Raw genomic sequence first — 15162 nt, 5'->3', positions numbered from 1 at the left:
GGGTTTTAATGGTCAGATAGCTTCAGTTTCTAGTCACTTCCCAGACATTAGGTTATACTAGCCACAGATAAATCTTTCAGGCTTGGATACTTGTCTCTACAAAATGTCATAAACAAGTTGCAGTTGTGTAAAAGTGTCTTTATTTTATTGCACATCACTGTTTGGACCTGCAAGTAAAAAAATAAATAAAAAAAAGAAGGGTTACAAGAGTCCTGGAGACAGAGGTCAGTCAGTCACAGTCAAAGCTTTTAATTCCTGCATTCATCTGCAGGTTGCCGTATAGTGTGCAGCTCATGGAGTTCTTTGAAATATAACAGAGCATGTTGCTGGGGACGCTTGCACACTTGCACAAGACATAAGGTTGTAAACCTAAAAAACAATACATCACACTGAATGTTAAACATCAAGCGTCACAGGACTAAAAATGGGTGTTGACTATGTGAAACTGCACCAGGGCTGCCAACACAAAGGTTTTATTTCAGAAAGGTGTGAAGTCAATCAGCGGCCGCTCAGAAAAACTCCAGATAACGTAATCCTTCCAGCGCACAACGCAGGAGAACACAGCAGTGCTCCTGTCAGCCACGGCCATAAAACCTTCGGCTGAGCTGTGCACATGCTCACCAAAACAAACAGAATTCAAACACCAAAGCTTTGGTTACACTTTGGACCTCACAAAAACCTCTGAATCCTCATTTCGACTCATACGGATGCTAAGCATACGCCTCCCATTACAACAATAATCTACCCGTCTGTTTACTTCCAGTATGAGAACGCACCGTCTCACTCAACTACAGTCCTGTTTTCACACACATCATAACAAAGATTTGTAGGACTTCCGCACCAGTTACTGGAATAAGTGAATCCATGATGACTCAGCATGTATCTCATGATGACTCAGAGTATCCAGGCTAAAGCTCCGGAGTAAAACTCATCTGAATACACTCCAGAAACATTAAGACGTACTCGTGTCAAGATGGATCATATGGGGGAAATTAACCATGACACACAGTGCCACAAGGTGTTTTTTTTAGTTCAGTGTTCCTCATAAAGTGCTTCATAAGTGTACATCAATGAGGCATAACATTATGACCACCTTCCTAATAACCTTAACCCACCCTGCTTCCTGGTGCATGATTGCGAGTGAGTGACGTTGGTGGTGGTCGGAGAGGCCGTAGGTGCACATTGGCAGCCATGTTTCTTTCAGCCTGCCCCAGGGCGGCTGTGACTACTGAGGTAGTTTACTATCACCAGGGTGTGACTGTGTGAACAGATGAATAACACATACAATTGTAAGCGCTTTGAGCATCTAAAAATGGAAGAGCGCAATATAAAACCAATGCATTATTATCATTATTCATTTATTAAGATTGTGTAGGTCTCTCTTGCGTCTCCAGAACAGTTGTGACTCATTAGAGCATGGACATGGACCTTCTGAGGGTGTCCTGTAGTGTAGTAACCCTAACCCTAACCCTAACCTTATGCTGTTCTTCAAGTTTTTCTGAGTTGTTCCTGAAGCCATCCTGATGGGGATGGCTGCTGCCATCAAGGAGTGTCATTGCTATGGGGTGGGGGTGCCTGGTCTGGTCTAAGTGGGTGCAACATTTCTAGGTAACATCCATATTAATGAATGCGAGGTCCAAAATGTTCCCAGCAGAACATTGAACTGTCACAACATGGTCAACGTTATTCGCTTCTCCTGTCAGTGGTCATAATGTCATGCCTGATTGGTGTATGTGTGGACAACAACAACATTCAGGGTGAACTTTTCCTTATTTTAGAATGAAAACCTTCTCATCTTAAACTACCAGAATTTCTCCTTACCTGTTAAACAGCTTACAGAGCACTCGCTGTCTGCAGCAGAGCAGACTTGTGTCAGACATAAAAAGTAGATCTGAATGAGGAAGAGAAAGATTTTACTCACAGTTATCTTAAAATAGAGCAGCAGCAGTTGTTTACATGTGTGCGTTGGATGGGACTTACCTCTGGGTCCCCTGGGAGACGGTACCCCTCCAGGGGGAGCGATAGGAAGTTGTAAATTAAGATCCTCTGGATGTGGTGAGGGTTTGTAGAAGGAAGAAGCTGTGAACCCGCCTGGCTGGGACAGCTGAAAAATACACAGTTTAAAAAATTTAAAAATGAAAACATAACTTTTAAATGTCAACACGTACTTAAATCAAAGCAGATTCATATTGTTATCATCATTAATGTTCATGGTAGTCTTTATGAAAATCAAGCTCTCATTTCCTGGACTTTTTAAGTACTGGTTTGAGAGTAATCTCTGCATCTAAATACCCCTAAATACGGGAAGTTTTGCATTTGTGGTCTCAGAGGTGTCACATTTGAGCAGACTGTGGTGGCAGGAGAAACAAGAGGCTGAAAGCCCCGTCCAGCAAGCAAGCAAACAAGTCACAATTATCAAGCTAAATTAGCTTAGACAACAAGCACTGAAATGTTTGGAAACTGTAAACTGAGAGTAAACTTTTGTATTTATCGTTCCGCTACAGCTTCATTCTTGCATTTAACTGATAGTTAAGCAATGACCGGCAAAAAGAACTGGAAGTCTTGGGCAGGATGTCAGCTATGGAGACATCCCCTGGCTACGCAATGGTATTTAGAGGCCCAAGATGATCCTACATTACACGTTTCACTTGTAATTGTTTGCGGCTTCATTTAAATGGTCCCTAGCATTAAAGTAATAATCAGAATGAAAATACCTGAAATTAAGTGCATCCCACAGATATTTGATCAGTTTGGGATGTAGTGAATTTGGAGGCCAGGTCAACACCTTGTGCTGTTCTGAATGGTCTGGTCTAGGTGGGTGGTACATATCTAAGTAACATCTACATGAACGAAAACGAGGTCCAAACGTTTCCCTGTAGAAAACTGAATTGTCATAAGATTGTTTAAATGTCATGCACTTTTCCTGTCAGTGGTTTTAATCGGTCACAATCAAAGCTTTTAATTTTCCTAATTTATCTGCAGGTTGGTGTATAGTGTGAAATAGATGGAGTTCTTTGAAATATAACAGAGAGCATGTTAATGGGGACGCTTGCACACTTGCACAAGACATAAAGGTGTAAACCTAAAAAGCATAAACATCACACTGAATGTTAAACATCAAGCGTCACAGGACTAAAATGTAGTGTTGACTATGTGAAACTGCACCGGGGCTGCCAACACAAAGGTTTTATTTCAGAAAGGTGTGAAGTCAAACAGCAGCCGCTCTGTCAGTGGTTTCAATGTTGTGGTTGAACATTCTGGCTGCATCTGATCTCTTATCTTCTATAAACGTACCCGTCATATACAGGCATCCAACTGGCGTGTGGAGGCTGAGTGTAAGCCACACAGGAGTGAACCAGCAGCACCAGGTTGAGATCTGATGGGTCCAGCAGACTCAGCTCCACATAAACCGGCCGGCCTTGGATGAGGCTGAGAGGCAGGTGAGCCTCCGGGTGGTAGCTGGTGAACGACTCGTCTACAAGAGAAAGAGGGCAAAAGTTCAACTGTTGCTCTGCATTTAAAAGGGAGCTGTGAAGGGATATTTGTGGAGATAAACTCACCTGTGGCAATCCTCAGCCGCAGACTGACAATGAATGGTGTTGATTGGATTGGAGGTAGAGGAGGCTGAAGCTCCTCTTCTTTACATCCCACCATCAACCTGCAGGAAGAGGTACACAATAAACATTTAACAAAGAGTCAATGCAGAGAACAGTGTCAGAGTCCTGCACAGTCTGTCTTTAGACCTACTACAATCGACTCATGAACATCAGGCCATGAAGCAATAAGGAGATGGTCACTTTTTGTTTTTAAATGGTTGGACGTTGCTGTGGGGGCGTGCTTGGTCTGCAACAATGTTAAGGTGGTGGTACGTATCAAAGAAACACATAAATGTCAGGACCCAGGTTTCCTAGAATAAGTGACAAATGTCAAATGTTGTAAATGTATCATCAGTGTTGGTGGTGGTTTTAACTTCCTAAGAAATGGGCTTTTGTTTGCTACGCATGTTTAAATTCTCCATTTCTCTTTATTTGGTGTTAGTATGACCTAAGAACTATTGAAACTAAGCATCGTCTTTGAACAGGAAGTAGATTTTGGAAAAAAATAAAATGTCGCCCTCATGTGAGGACATGGGGATTTCACTCAGTATGTAACAAAATATAGAACTGTTCATTTTCATGACTGAACATTGTTGTGCAAAAGCAGAACTGCAAATAATTAAGTCCTAATATCCTCAATCGATACAATAATTAGCAAAGTTATAGGTCATTACTATTGATAGCATTTGTGTGGTTTCAACTGTAAAATCTGATGAGGTATTGTACATAGTCCACTGAATCCACTGAAATGGATGGATCCACCGACTAGTATCTAGTTATGAGGATGAAAGTTTAAATGAAGCAGAATAAGCTGCCACAAACCTAAAAATGAACGTCCCTAATGAATCTGCAGCTCCTCGTCTAAGCCCAATTTGATATACAGTTTTCGAATAACTAATGTTTTGACTAATATCAAGTTTTACAGTGCAAATGTATGTCATAATTCAGTGGTCAAGAACACTCTGGACCATGTGTCTGACACATGTGTAATGACGTACCTCACAGACTTGTCAGAGCTGACATCTTGGTGAGAATCTTCATCTGATAGTCTGACTTTGTCACCCAACTTCTGAGAAAAAAAAAAATGGTTGACACATTTTCACATGCAAATAACCGCAACTTGTATCTTTAGCAGTGTGTTTTTTCTTTGTTATTTTTAGGCCTACAAGGCATTAGGCTGCAACAAACTGTGCCTTACGTGTTTCTTTAGTCCACATCCATCCAAGAGTATAATGTAGACGTCCAGCTTGGGGGTCTGCCTCTGCAGCCAGCAGTACACATAACTGTCCTCTAAGGAAAGAGCTGTGGACTCTGAGTCAGGCACTGAAAACACAAAACACCCCAGTGTCTAGTCTGAGTCACACACATCTTTACTAGATTATATTGTTGTTTAATCTCAACCGCAGTGACAAAAAGAAAAGCCTAAATATTTAACTGAAGCATTCCATCCTTTAAGCCTGCACTTGGTAGCGTTTGGATTTTCCTCATTGTTCAGTCATGCATCAGGCAAGTATTGGCAAGACTTGTTTTCACAGTGAATTAACAGCTTAGAACAGGTTGAGGCAGAGGGAGTGTACTGTTGACTTTCAGGCGATCTGATGTGTTTGAATATGGTATATCCAGGTGTCCGATTACAGCCACAAACAAGGCGTCGCCATTTCAGGACTTTTTCCGCCTCCTTGTGGCAATTCAACATCTCTAAACTACTTTAGATCTTTGCACCAAAATGTGACGACTTACCTCTCATTTCATTGGCTGGCTTCTCTTCTGCTTCCACTCCGCCTTGTTGCTTGAAAGGATCGTATGCATGTCGCTGGGTGATATAATGAGAATCAAGGCTGTGGGAGGGATCGTGGTGTTTCAGAGGAATGCTGGCATACCCTCCCTCAGCGCCATGAATAACCCACTCCACCCCGTTGTACTGAGAGTCTGAGGGAAACTCAGATTTTGAAGGTTCAAAAGAGTCCATTCTGCCTCTAGGTTGTAGCTCCTGCTGGTGTTGGGGCTCTTCAGGCTGGTTGTAGAGGTGGGGGTAGTAGTAGGCATGAAAAGGAGAATTTTGGACATAATATACAGATTCTGTTTGTGGAGCTATGGTTGGACGTGTGGGATTGGATGGATGCCGAGCATGAGTGCAATGTGTACGCTTGTCTGCGCTCAGTACACCTTCAGGTCCATAATTCTCCAGATAGTAGTTGTAATAAGGGTTGTAGTAGTAGTGGTGGTAAGGATTGTCAAGAGAAGTTGGGTAAGAGGGTAGATCCGAAACAGGGACCGGGTGCGCTGAGCGTCTTTTGTCGTCACCTGGCTCTGGCTTTACATCATCAGAACATTCTGGGCTGTATTCCTCAGTTTTGATATCTGGGCTTGGATCTTGTGTGTAGGGATTTGTGTTGTCTTCAAGAACTAGTAGATGAGGAAGCGATTGAACGTTTGGCAAATTTGCCAAAGGATCCAATCTTTTAGCCTTGCCCAGAGCAACATGTGGGGTGGGGTAGAAGTGTGGGTAAGGCTGTGGAGGGTGAGTGGTATGGAGTGCAGAGGGGTTGCGAACAAATTTAGGATTTGTCGGAAGGGCATTAGGACGAGAGGTGGTGTCAGACACCGGCACAGGACCGAGATCCTCCGCCGATAGTCTCCCTAGAAAATCACGGTCATGAGAATTAGTCGGAGACACTTCTCCAGAAAGCTGTGGACCTGGATCGAGGTCTTGAGATGGGTCGTGAAGAGGGATTTTAGGGTGATGATAGTAGTGGTAGTAGGGATTGAAATCATAGTTCGCAGGTTGAATATGAGGAGCTTCAACCTGAGCTGGAAAATTTGTGGGAGTGACACTTTGCGTCTCGGAGAGATCTAAGACAGGGGAGTCTTGGTTCTGAGCTGGATACAGTGGGCTTGTTTCATCCATTTCATCTCTGGATGACAGAGAACTGTGAATGTTAACAGCCTCCTTTAGTGGAGCATGGTGGGAGGAGCAGACCTGATAGTCCGGCTGGGAATCAACAGAATGAAGAGGCCGAGGCGTCTCAGGAGGCAGTGATGGTGCAGTAGGAGGGTAGTACAAATCTTTTAAATCAGGACTAGTATTACTGTAGTGCTTTGTGGGGTGGGGATAGTAGAGCGGAGCCAGGTAGAAAGGTGGAGCCCACCGAAAAGGCTCCTGGGATGCTTGCATAGCTTTTGTTACCGCCCTTATTAGAGGAGGAGGAAGTGGAAAGCTGTCGACAGGAGGCTGAGGGGTAGCGGGTTCTCCAGGATGAGAGACAGGACAGGTCAGTGTGAAGATCTCCTCTCCTATCTGAAGAGGAACAGTATATTTTCCATCCTGGAAAAAATTAAGACGAGAAGTTTCACCGAGATTTCATAGACAATGCAGAATAATGTTAAATCACAGTCTTTAACAATTAAATGAACATCATTCATGCTTTTGCTTATATAGTTGACACAATATTTATCAGATCAAATCTGTTTAAATTTGGAGCCCTAACAGGATCCTTTGAGATTCAATAAGCAGGAGGAGATTTGTACAGTGATGCCACATTTAATTTAGTCTCAGCTAAAGTTTCTGAAAAGCCAACATATATACACACTCAAGGGTCCTTTTGTGCTTGCAAAGTACCTCCCCTCAAGTAGTAGCTGAGCCAAGTACTACGATTGTTTTTAGTTCATGCAGTGAAAACACACACACACACACACACACAAAATTTGGCCTCTTTAGTCTAAAAGCCCCTTGGGGTAACATTCCCACACTGGTGCATCAGTTTCCATGAGCTAAAGAGGAAGGTGTGTGATGGTGCCTGTAGAAAAGTTACAAATGTAACCAAAGTTCTATGAGTTTACCATGAAGCCTGTTATGGTCAGGAAGATTTTTTGAGGCTTTGAATAAAGCAGAAGCACTGAACTTAGACGGGAGATTACATTCTAGTAAAACAGAACAATTTAAGGATCTGAATAAGTGTATAAGGATAAGTGGAGGCGTTTCGGTAAACAATTCCATTACGAGACCCATTGATAGTGACAATTAAAAAAAATTCACAGTCCCTGCAGTCTAAAAGCCCCTAGAGTCACAATTTCACACCAGTGCACAAGTTTCCATGAGGTGAAGAGACAGAATTGAGTATGAATGCAGAAAAGTTACAAATGTAACCATGGTTCTATGAGGCCAACATGAAGCCTCTGAAGGTCAGAAAGAAAACAGAAACAGATAAAACTGAAACACTTCAGGTAAAGGATTACCATCGGGCAAATAAAACCATCGACAGTGACAGATGCATGAAGTTTCCATGAGTTGGGATCGAGTAGGCTACACTAGCTACACTACGGGTGTCATGGACGCAGCAGAAAAGTTACAAATGTAACCAAGGTTCTATGAATTCACCGTGAAGTCTCTGACACTCACAAATTATGAAATATTATTTACAGAGGGTGAAAAGGCTGACAAGGGACTGAAGGCATGTCCTTTGCTCTTGTAGACAGTGTTTGTGTAATTACTCTCATTGCCAGAAGGGGGAGACAAAACACCTGCACTGTAGAGTTAAGAGCAACTTCTGAAATTCACCTTTACTCTAATGCCACATGTGTCATAAGGAGTCTGGATAACAACGTCTGTATCTTGTTCGTCCACAGTGTAACCACAGTCCCTGACCAACGACGAGAGAGGAATCCATTCATCTCTCACTGTAGGGGAAAAACACATTAACAACATTAAATTACATTAGAAAGTCTGAAAAAGATAAAGAATAATTAGTTTGATATTCACCGTTAATCCTCAGTTCGTCGGTATCAGACAGCCCATTTATTTTGACAGCAATACCATAATCAGAGCAGCACAGTGAGGACGGTCCCACGGCCTGAGATGTGATCCGAGAGACTGGACAGGACACCATAACTGGAGTCCCCATCCACAGCAGGGGCAACACATAGCTGTCATCCTAAATGAACACATTTTTGTTTTTTTAATAATACTTTTACGCCGCCTGCAGCTGAAAATGTTTCCCCCATTCACAAGCTTTTCTCATTAAATCAAAAACATGAGTCAGGCATCCCTGAAAGTCCCAAATCTATTTTGGTTGAGACGACATGAGAGCGAACTGAGTCACTTCAGTTCAAATCAGTGATTCATTACAAGGAAGGAGAGAACAGGCTTCAGCAGGATTGGAAAAAAATGACAACACCGGAAATAAAAAGTAAACAGATTCTCCACAAACTTAACTCTTAAAAATGTGCAGAAAACCAAGCCACTTCAGAGTAGAACTGTATATGTCACCAATAAAATATTAAAGTATGCATCGTTCACCTCTTGAGTGATGTGACAGGCATCGTACTGAGCCATCAGACTGAGGTCTCTCCATGAGGCCTGAACAGAGTAACCACACTGTGGTGGGAGCTGGGACAGAGGCACAGATGACTCATTCTCTGAGACAAAAACAGACCAAAATAAAACCTGCACTTTATTCTTATGTATATATAAAACAGATTAACATTAAAAGAAATAGAAATTCAGATCTGTATCCCAGACATGAAGCTGGCAGAAAGTGGAGCTTCACCTCGGTCTAGCAGCAGCTGTACAGCCCGTCTCCTCCTGACAGTGAGGCTCATGCCTTCGTCTCCACACGCCACCACAGGCTGCAGCTTCCGCCAACTCTCCTCCAAGGTGCTGACTGGTTCAACTCCAATCCTCGATCCCTGGATCTGGGCTGATAAACAAAAACAAACCACATCAGGAGAGATTTCGTCAACTTCAGACTTAGTGAAGTAAATAAATAAATGGGTAAAAAACACACATGGCACATTTTAAAAACAACTGGTGACAGACTCCATAATTTCACCACACTAACATGCCAATACAATGAGGAAAATGTGAAAATAAAAAAGTAAAAATAAAATATATAAAGACATTTAGGAAATAGATTGGGTGGCAACACCCAAGAACAGAAATATTGAAATACATAACTTACAAACCCATAAACAAAAAAACGGGGATATGGATGAATTAATTATTAAAAAAAATAAATTAAAAGAAGAGAAATATAAATTTATTTTGCTTTTTTAATTTTTTAAATGTAATATTTTTGGTGCATTTTATGGCATACTAAATATATATTTTTTAAATTTTGGCAGTTCTGGTCTTCCATAAAAAAACAAAAACAAATAAACATCTGTTTCAATAAGAAAAACTGAAAACACAAAGAAGTGCCACAAGGTGCTCAAAAAATGTTTTTGTCAAAACATTTTACTACTTAAATTTTTTAAAAAAAAGGCCCAAAACAACTGTAATGCATTAAAAAAAAACCGATTCAGTTAAAAAATAAATAAAATGGACACATAAAGGTCAAAGGTAATAAAAAAAATTAGAGTATATCACTTCATTTTATTTATTTGTTTATGTTTAATACGTTTAATTTTGGCAGTTCTGGTCCACCATACAAAAGCGAGTAGTCAAGTCAATCCCGTTCAACAATAAAAATGACACCACATTGTGCCTGAAAATAGTTGAAAGGTGGACAATACGATTTAATAACATTTCTCATCCTAAAACACCATATAACCTGCGATTTAAGAAAAAGAAAAAAAAGAAAGAAAGAAAGTTTGCTAATTGTTATGAAACGCCAGTAAATGAGCAGAGGCATCTTACCTGAAACAGCAGCATCTGATTGGTAGCCCGTAGCAGGGAGGTTTGCTTCAAGTCGACCTGTGGTGTAAAACTTTCCCAGGACCGCACGCGTAATATTCCCTTCCCTGCAATTTCCATTTATATGATTATCGCTTTGCTTCGTATCGTTTCTCAAACTTGAAGATGACATTGTGGACATTGTGGGTCCAATCTGTTTTCCAGTCGTTGCTTCTTGTAGGTTTTCAGAGTAAGGGAGTTCCCTCCACTCCTCTTCTCCTCCGTGCACCGTTTGGAAGGTGAGCGCGGTGGGTTTACACCAGCCTGTTGGATGGAGATTTATTGTTGTGATGGTGTAAATGAGCAGAACACCGAAGCTGTGTCCGTTTTGTTTCAAATGCATCGCCAATTCGAGTTTCTCTCTGTAGCGAAACACTGGCACAGAGCGAGCGGTATGTTTTGTAGACTCACCTGCACTAATTGGGCCCAATTAGCTCAGGTGGCGCATGCTCAGTAGGTCGCGGAATATTCCAACTGCTTGGAATTTTAAAATGGTGGATGAATCCCACAAATAATCATAAAAAATAAACATAAATAAAGAATGCTGTTAAACCAAATATGGAGATATTTCCTGTTTTTTGAGTTATATGATTCAAGGATGAACAAAAACACACATGTCTGATCATCGCATGTGTTCTGAAGAAAAAAAAAAGAAGCAAAATAGAGCAATGAACGACGGCACAGCATAATTACATTGACTGGGAACATTTTGAACAGATGGACACTAATTTGTCCTCGATATGAACATGTGATCCTCGCAGTGCACACGCTTTTGCAACTCGCAGATATGTGAAAATTAACATTTTTTTCTTCAATAAACAAATAAACACTATATTTATTTTTATTTAGGCGTTTTAATGCAAAAACAAATGTACAGAAGGGTGCAAAAAACATTTAAGCAGCACTGTAAAATTATATTTTCTCTTTATCACAAATATGGAGCGCCTGGAAAGCCATACAACTGAATCACGTGATTCTGAGACGTCAGACAGTAAGTTAAACACTGTTTTTGGTCTATGAATAAGACCTCATCTTCTTCCCCAAGAAATAAATGTCATGTCTCACAACACTTGCCCTGCAAGTTGTCGACGCAACGCAAATGCAGGCTACTGTCCACTAGAGGGTAGCACTACATCGGGCATAAGTAACTCAGATTTCCATCTGTCCATCCATCCATTTAATCTGTCAGACTGAATCTCCAACACATTGTCCTTTATTTTTTTTTTCCTGCTGACATTCCTCCTAAACGTGCCTACGTGCATTTTATAATAGCCTAACAATAAACTATGAATACTCCATGCATTCATGTAGAACATTGCTTTGATGCATTAGCTGCAGTTTTGCTGCCAGCTGTACCACCTGACAATGAGTGACTTGGCCGAGGTCTTATCAGTCACGGCGTCACACTGTGGTCAAGACGCCAGGCGGGTAAGACTCTCACGTGTTCCAGTCACGGTTTTAAGGCCTGCCTTTCTCTCGAACTGCTGGTTCATTCCTTGTTTTTGTCAAGTCGTTAGGATCTAATGAAGTTTCTTCTGCACAATTTAACATGCACACTGAAATAGAAATTAAGAATGCAAAGCTCAGCCTGAACGTGAAGTACGTCACGTTGGATGATTAATTGAGCCCTGAAACCGAATCTCTGTTTCGTCTGTTTTTCCAACTAATGTTTCCCCATGCATCTAAAAACTGTCCACTGAACTATTTATACTCCAACCAAACAGCCCAGAAACAAGATCAAAGTTAGTTTGCTCTCCGACCTCGAGCTTGAACGACGTTAACTCCATAAAGAGGATCCGAAGCTGTGTGTTTACATGTGTGTACGTCGGTAGAGGAGTGGGGTGGTGATCAGTTGATGATGGGCGCGGCAGCGGGATGACTCATATTTGGAGTTGCCTAGCTACAGCCAGGAGTTGTTTTCTTTAGAATCAGAGCGCGAGTACAGCGTGCATGTCTGGATTTCATTGAGAGAGAGAGAGAGAGCAAGGTTTTGTGTGGGCGGCATAAAACACAGGGGTGGCACCGAACAGGAAACAGGAGGAGCACAAAGCTTCCCAAAGAGGGGAAGAGGTCACGTGAGGAGAAACCAGAGTTTAGTGTAGTAATAACAGCAAAACAAACAACATAAAAAAAAAGAAGTCTGCAAAAAAAAAAAAGAGAGCCAAGGGTGAGGAAGTGAATCAAGAATGAAAAGCCCTGGCCTGTAACCATGGATACAGGCTGGCTCAACTAAATATGAGGAATTCTTTTTTTATTGAATGCAAACGGTGGCTAGGGTACCACAACTGACACACGCACACAATGATCGCCCCGCTGGAAATTGTGCTACAGCCTTGAAAAAGTGCGCGTCTGGTTAATAATAGACTCCTGAAACTGATTTCTGTTCGAGGCACAGCGGGCAGCCAGCAGAGCACATGTAAATGCTTAGACAGTAATTCTCCTAGTCCCATGGTTAGCATATTCTTTGATGCCTTGATTTGATTTTGAGTTTCCATTAGCTCGAATTTCACCTCTGTCTGTCTGTCTAGCTTAAATTGTTGTTTACCCTGTATGCCCATGTTTTACGTAGCTCTTCTCCAAAAGGAAACACAAATTTCAGTTCTCAATGTGCCTCACATCAAATTGTAATAATAAGAACATTAAAAAAACATACAGAAATATTAAAAAGGAAAGACACAGGAAAATATGACTAAATGAAGATAGTTTAGGTCACACAACTTGATGGATACGTACGGCTACGTGTCATTTATATAGAAATCTTTGCTATGTGATCATTTATTTGACTGAGGAAAAACATATATAAATGCAACATAGAGAGGACCGAACATTGAGCCTTGTGGAACACCGTTTGTAAAATAATTCCTATTTAGAACATGATCACAAGTCCTTAGAAAAAAAAAACAAAAACAGTTGTTCTTGAATCAAGTAAATTGAATATGACCCTTTTTCTAACACTATGTACAGCGAAGTGTAGTATACATAGAAATGTACACCATGTTATTTGTCTGAGAAGGAAAATGTAACATGACATTAACAGAAAAGTAGAGGATCGAGTATTGAGCCCAGTGGAACGCCATTTGTAAAATAATGAATATTTAGAAAATGCTTACAGATTCTTAGAAAGCCTGTTTGTCTCAAATCAAATGAAATACATGTGCACATTTTTTCTAACTCTATGTACAGCAGTGTGTCATATACATAGAAATATACAATCTATATTCATTTATTTGGCTAAGAAAGAAAACATACATATATGAATAAATAGAAGATTTGAGGGCTAAGGATTGAACCCTGTGGAACGTCATTTGTAAAACAATCTTATGTCAGATAAACATATAAATGTGTACTGTAATATGAAGGAAAACAATACAATGTAAATGGAAAAAAAAAAAATAAGGGCCAAGTATTGAACCCAGGGGAACGCCATTTGAAAAATAATGGTTATTTGGAACAGGCTTTGGAACAGGAGAAAAAGACTGTCTTCCAAATTGAACTTGTACTGTTCCTACCAAATGACTAGTTTGGCTTGAAGCCACGTGTTCAGAAAATAAATGACATGTCAAATTTCTAACAGAAGGCCTCAGTATGCAATTACACTTGGGAGGCGACCGTGACTGGGAAATAAAGCAGATGATCATCTCACTCCTGAGCAACAGAAGACAACAGTGGGAATGGAAACAATGTCTGTGTGTTTGTGCGCGTGTGTGTGCTTGTGTGTGTGTGTTTATTCATATCTGTGTGTCACTCCCTTAGAGGGTGAGGACGAGTGAATGTACAGTATGTGCATTTGTATGTTTCCGGAAACTAGGGTCGCGTGTCTCTTTTCGCGGCATGTCAGATGAGGATGTGTACATGCATGTAGACATATACATGCAAGTGTGACCAGGCGTGTGTGTGTGTGTGTTGCAACCGCTGACTGACGTGTCTGCACATTGACTTACAGTCAAAACCAGCCCGGTGACACTGGGAGCAGGGACGAGGGTGATGGTTGACTTTTCTCCTATTTCTCAACAGCCTGGGGTGAGGTGAGAGTTTCAACACAGACACCCGTTCCCATCCGCTTTTTTTTTAAATATTTTTTTTTTATTTATATATTTGCTCTGCCTCGTTCAAAAGTAACATTTTCTCTTTTGACCTTTCAGATCCTGTAAATATCCTCTCGGGTTGTTTTTTTTTTGTTTTTTTGTTTTTTTATAACGGGGGTTTAGAAATCTCGGGGCAGGGTGCGACATTGTGTAAGATGGAAAAGGAATGAGCGGAGTGAGACAGTCGACCACAGACAGAGAGATTTGCCATTGTGTAAAAGCGGCCGTGAGCTGGCTGTGGTCAGGCTCACTCTGCTGGCATGTAAGCACCGCTCTGCTGGATTTGTTTCACACGGTGGTGTTGAAATACTCCTTGATTAAAGGATTTTGACGCTACATATTCAACAGTTTTTTTCTCTACTTAAACCAAGCAATTATCTGGGTTTTTTTTTTTATTATTATTATCATTATTATTTTTTATCTTTTTCTCAGGTCAGGTCATTCTTTACTACCAAAGATATGAGCGATAGCGGAGGAGTGCTTGTTGAAGAAAAATCGCATTCCACTGTCTAAAATGTCAAAGTGTAAAGCAGCTCTTTAATAATGCCACAGTGGACAATAAACTAAAACTAATGGCAGCACCGCCCTGAACCAGCCAACCCCCGACGACGTATTTCAAGAAATCACCAGTAACACTTGTGTATACAACACTTGGCAGATCAAACAACATCATGAACTGTTCCAAGTGACCTTTTATGACTCTGGCTATGACTCTGGTTTTTCCAATGCGCATCTACAGAGGCAGCACGACAAAGGTACGATTGTTGAGCTGAGCCACTCTGTTGGTCTTCTGCAAAAGTTACGAAGGCAT

The 15162-nt window shown here is 41.1% G+C and overlaps 1 protein-coding gene across 1 annotated transcript; it reads right to left on the bottom strand.

Annotated features, from left to right (window-relative positions):
- Nucleotides 1–144: 144 nt before the first annotated feature.
- LOC124997390 lies at nt 145–10650 on the bottom strand. The gene is made up of 13 exons (XM_047571055.1): nt 10231–10650; nt 9143–9292; nt 8893–9011; nt 8356–8527; nt 8155–8273; nt 5337–6921; nt 4795–4919; nt 4595–4665; nt 3561–3658; nt 3295–3475; nt 1981–2104; nt 1822–1891; nt 145–167 (listed from the first exon to the last, which is right to left on the bottom strand). The coding sequence occupies exons 1-13, from the start codon at nt 10607–10609 to the stop codon at nt 145–147; spliced, it is 3216 nt and encodes a 1071-aa protein (XP_047427011.1). The 5' UTR covers nt 10610–10650.
- Nucleotides 10651–15162: the final 4512 nt, after the last annotated feature.

Source organism: Mugil cephalus, chromosome 20 (genome assembly GCF_022458985.1).
Source record: "Mugil cephalus isolate CIBA_MC_2020 chromosome 20, CIBA_Mcephalus_1.1, whole genome shotgun sequence".
Classification (NCBI taxonomy): domain Eukaryota; kingdom Metazoa; phylum Chordata; class Actinopteri; order Mugiliformes; family Mugilidae; genus Mugil; species Mugil cephalus.
The sequence above is the reverse complement of the archived record's forward strand: the minus strand, read 5'-3'. Positions and strand labels throughout refer to the sequence as shown.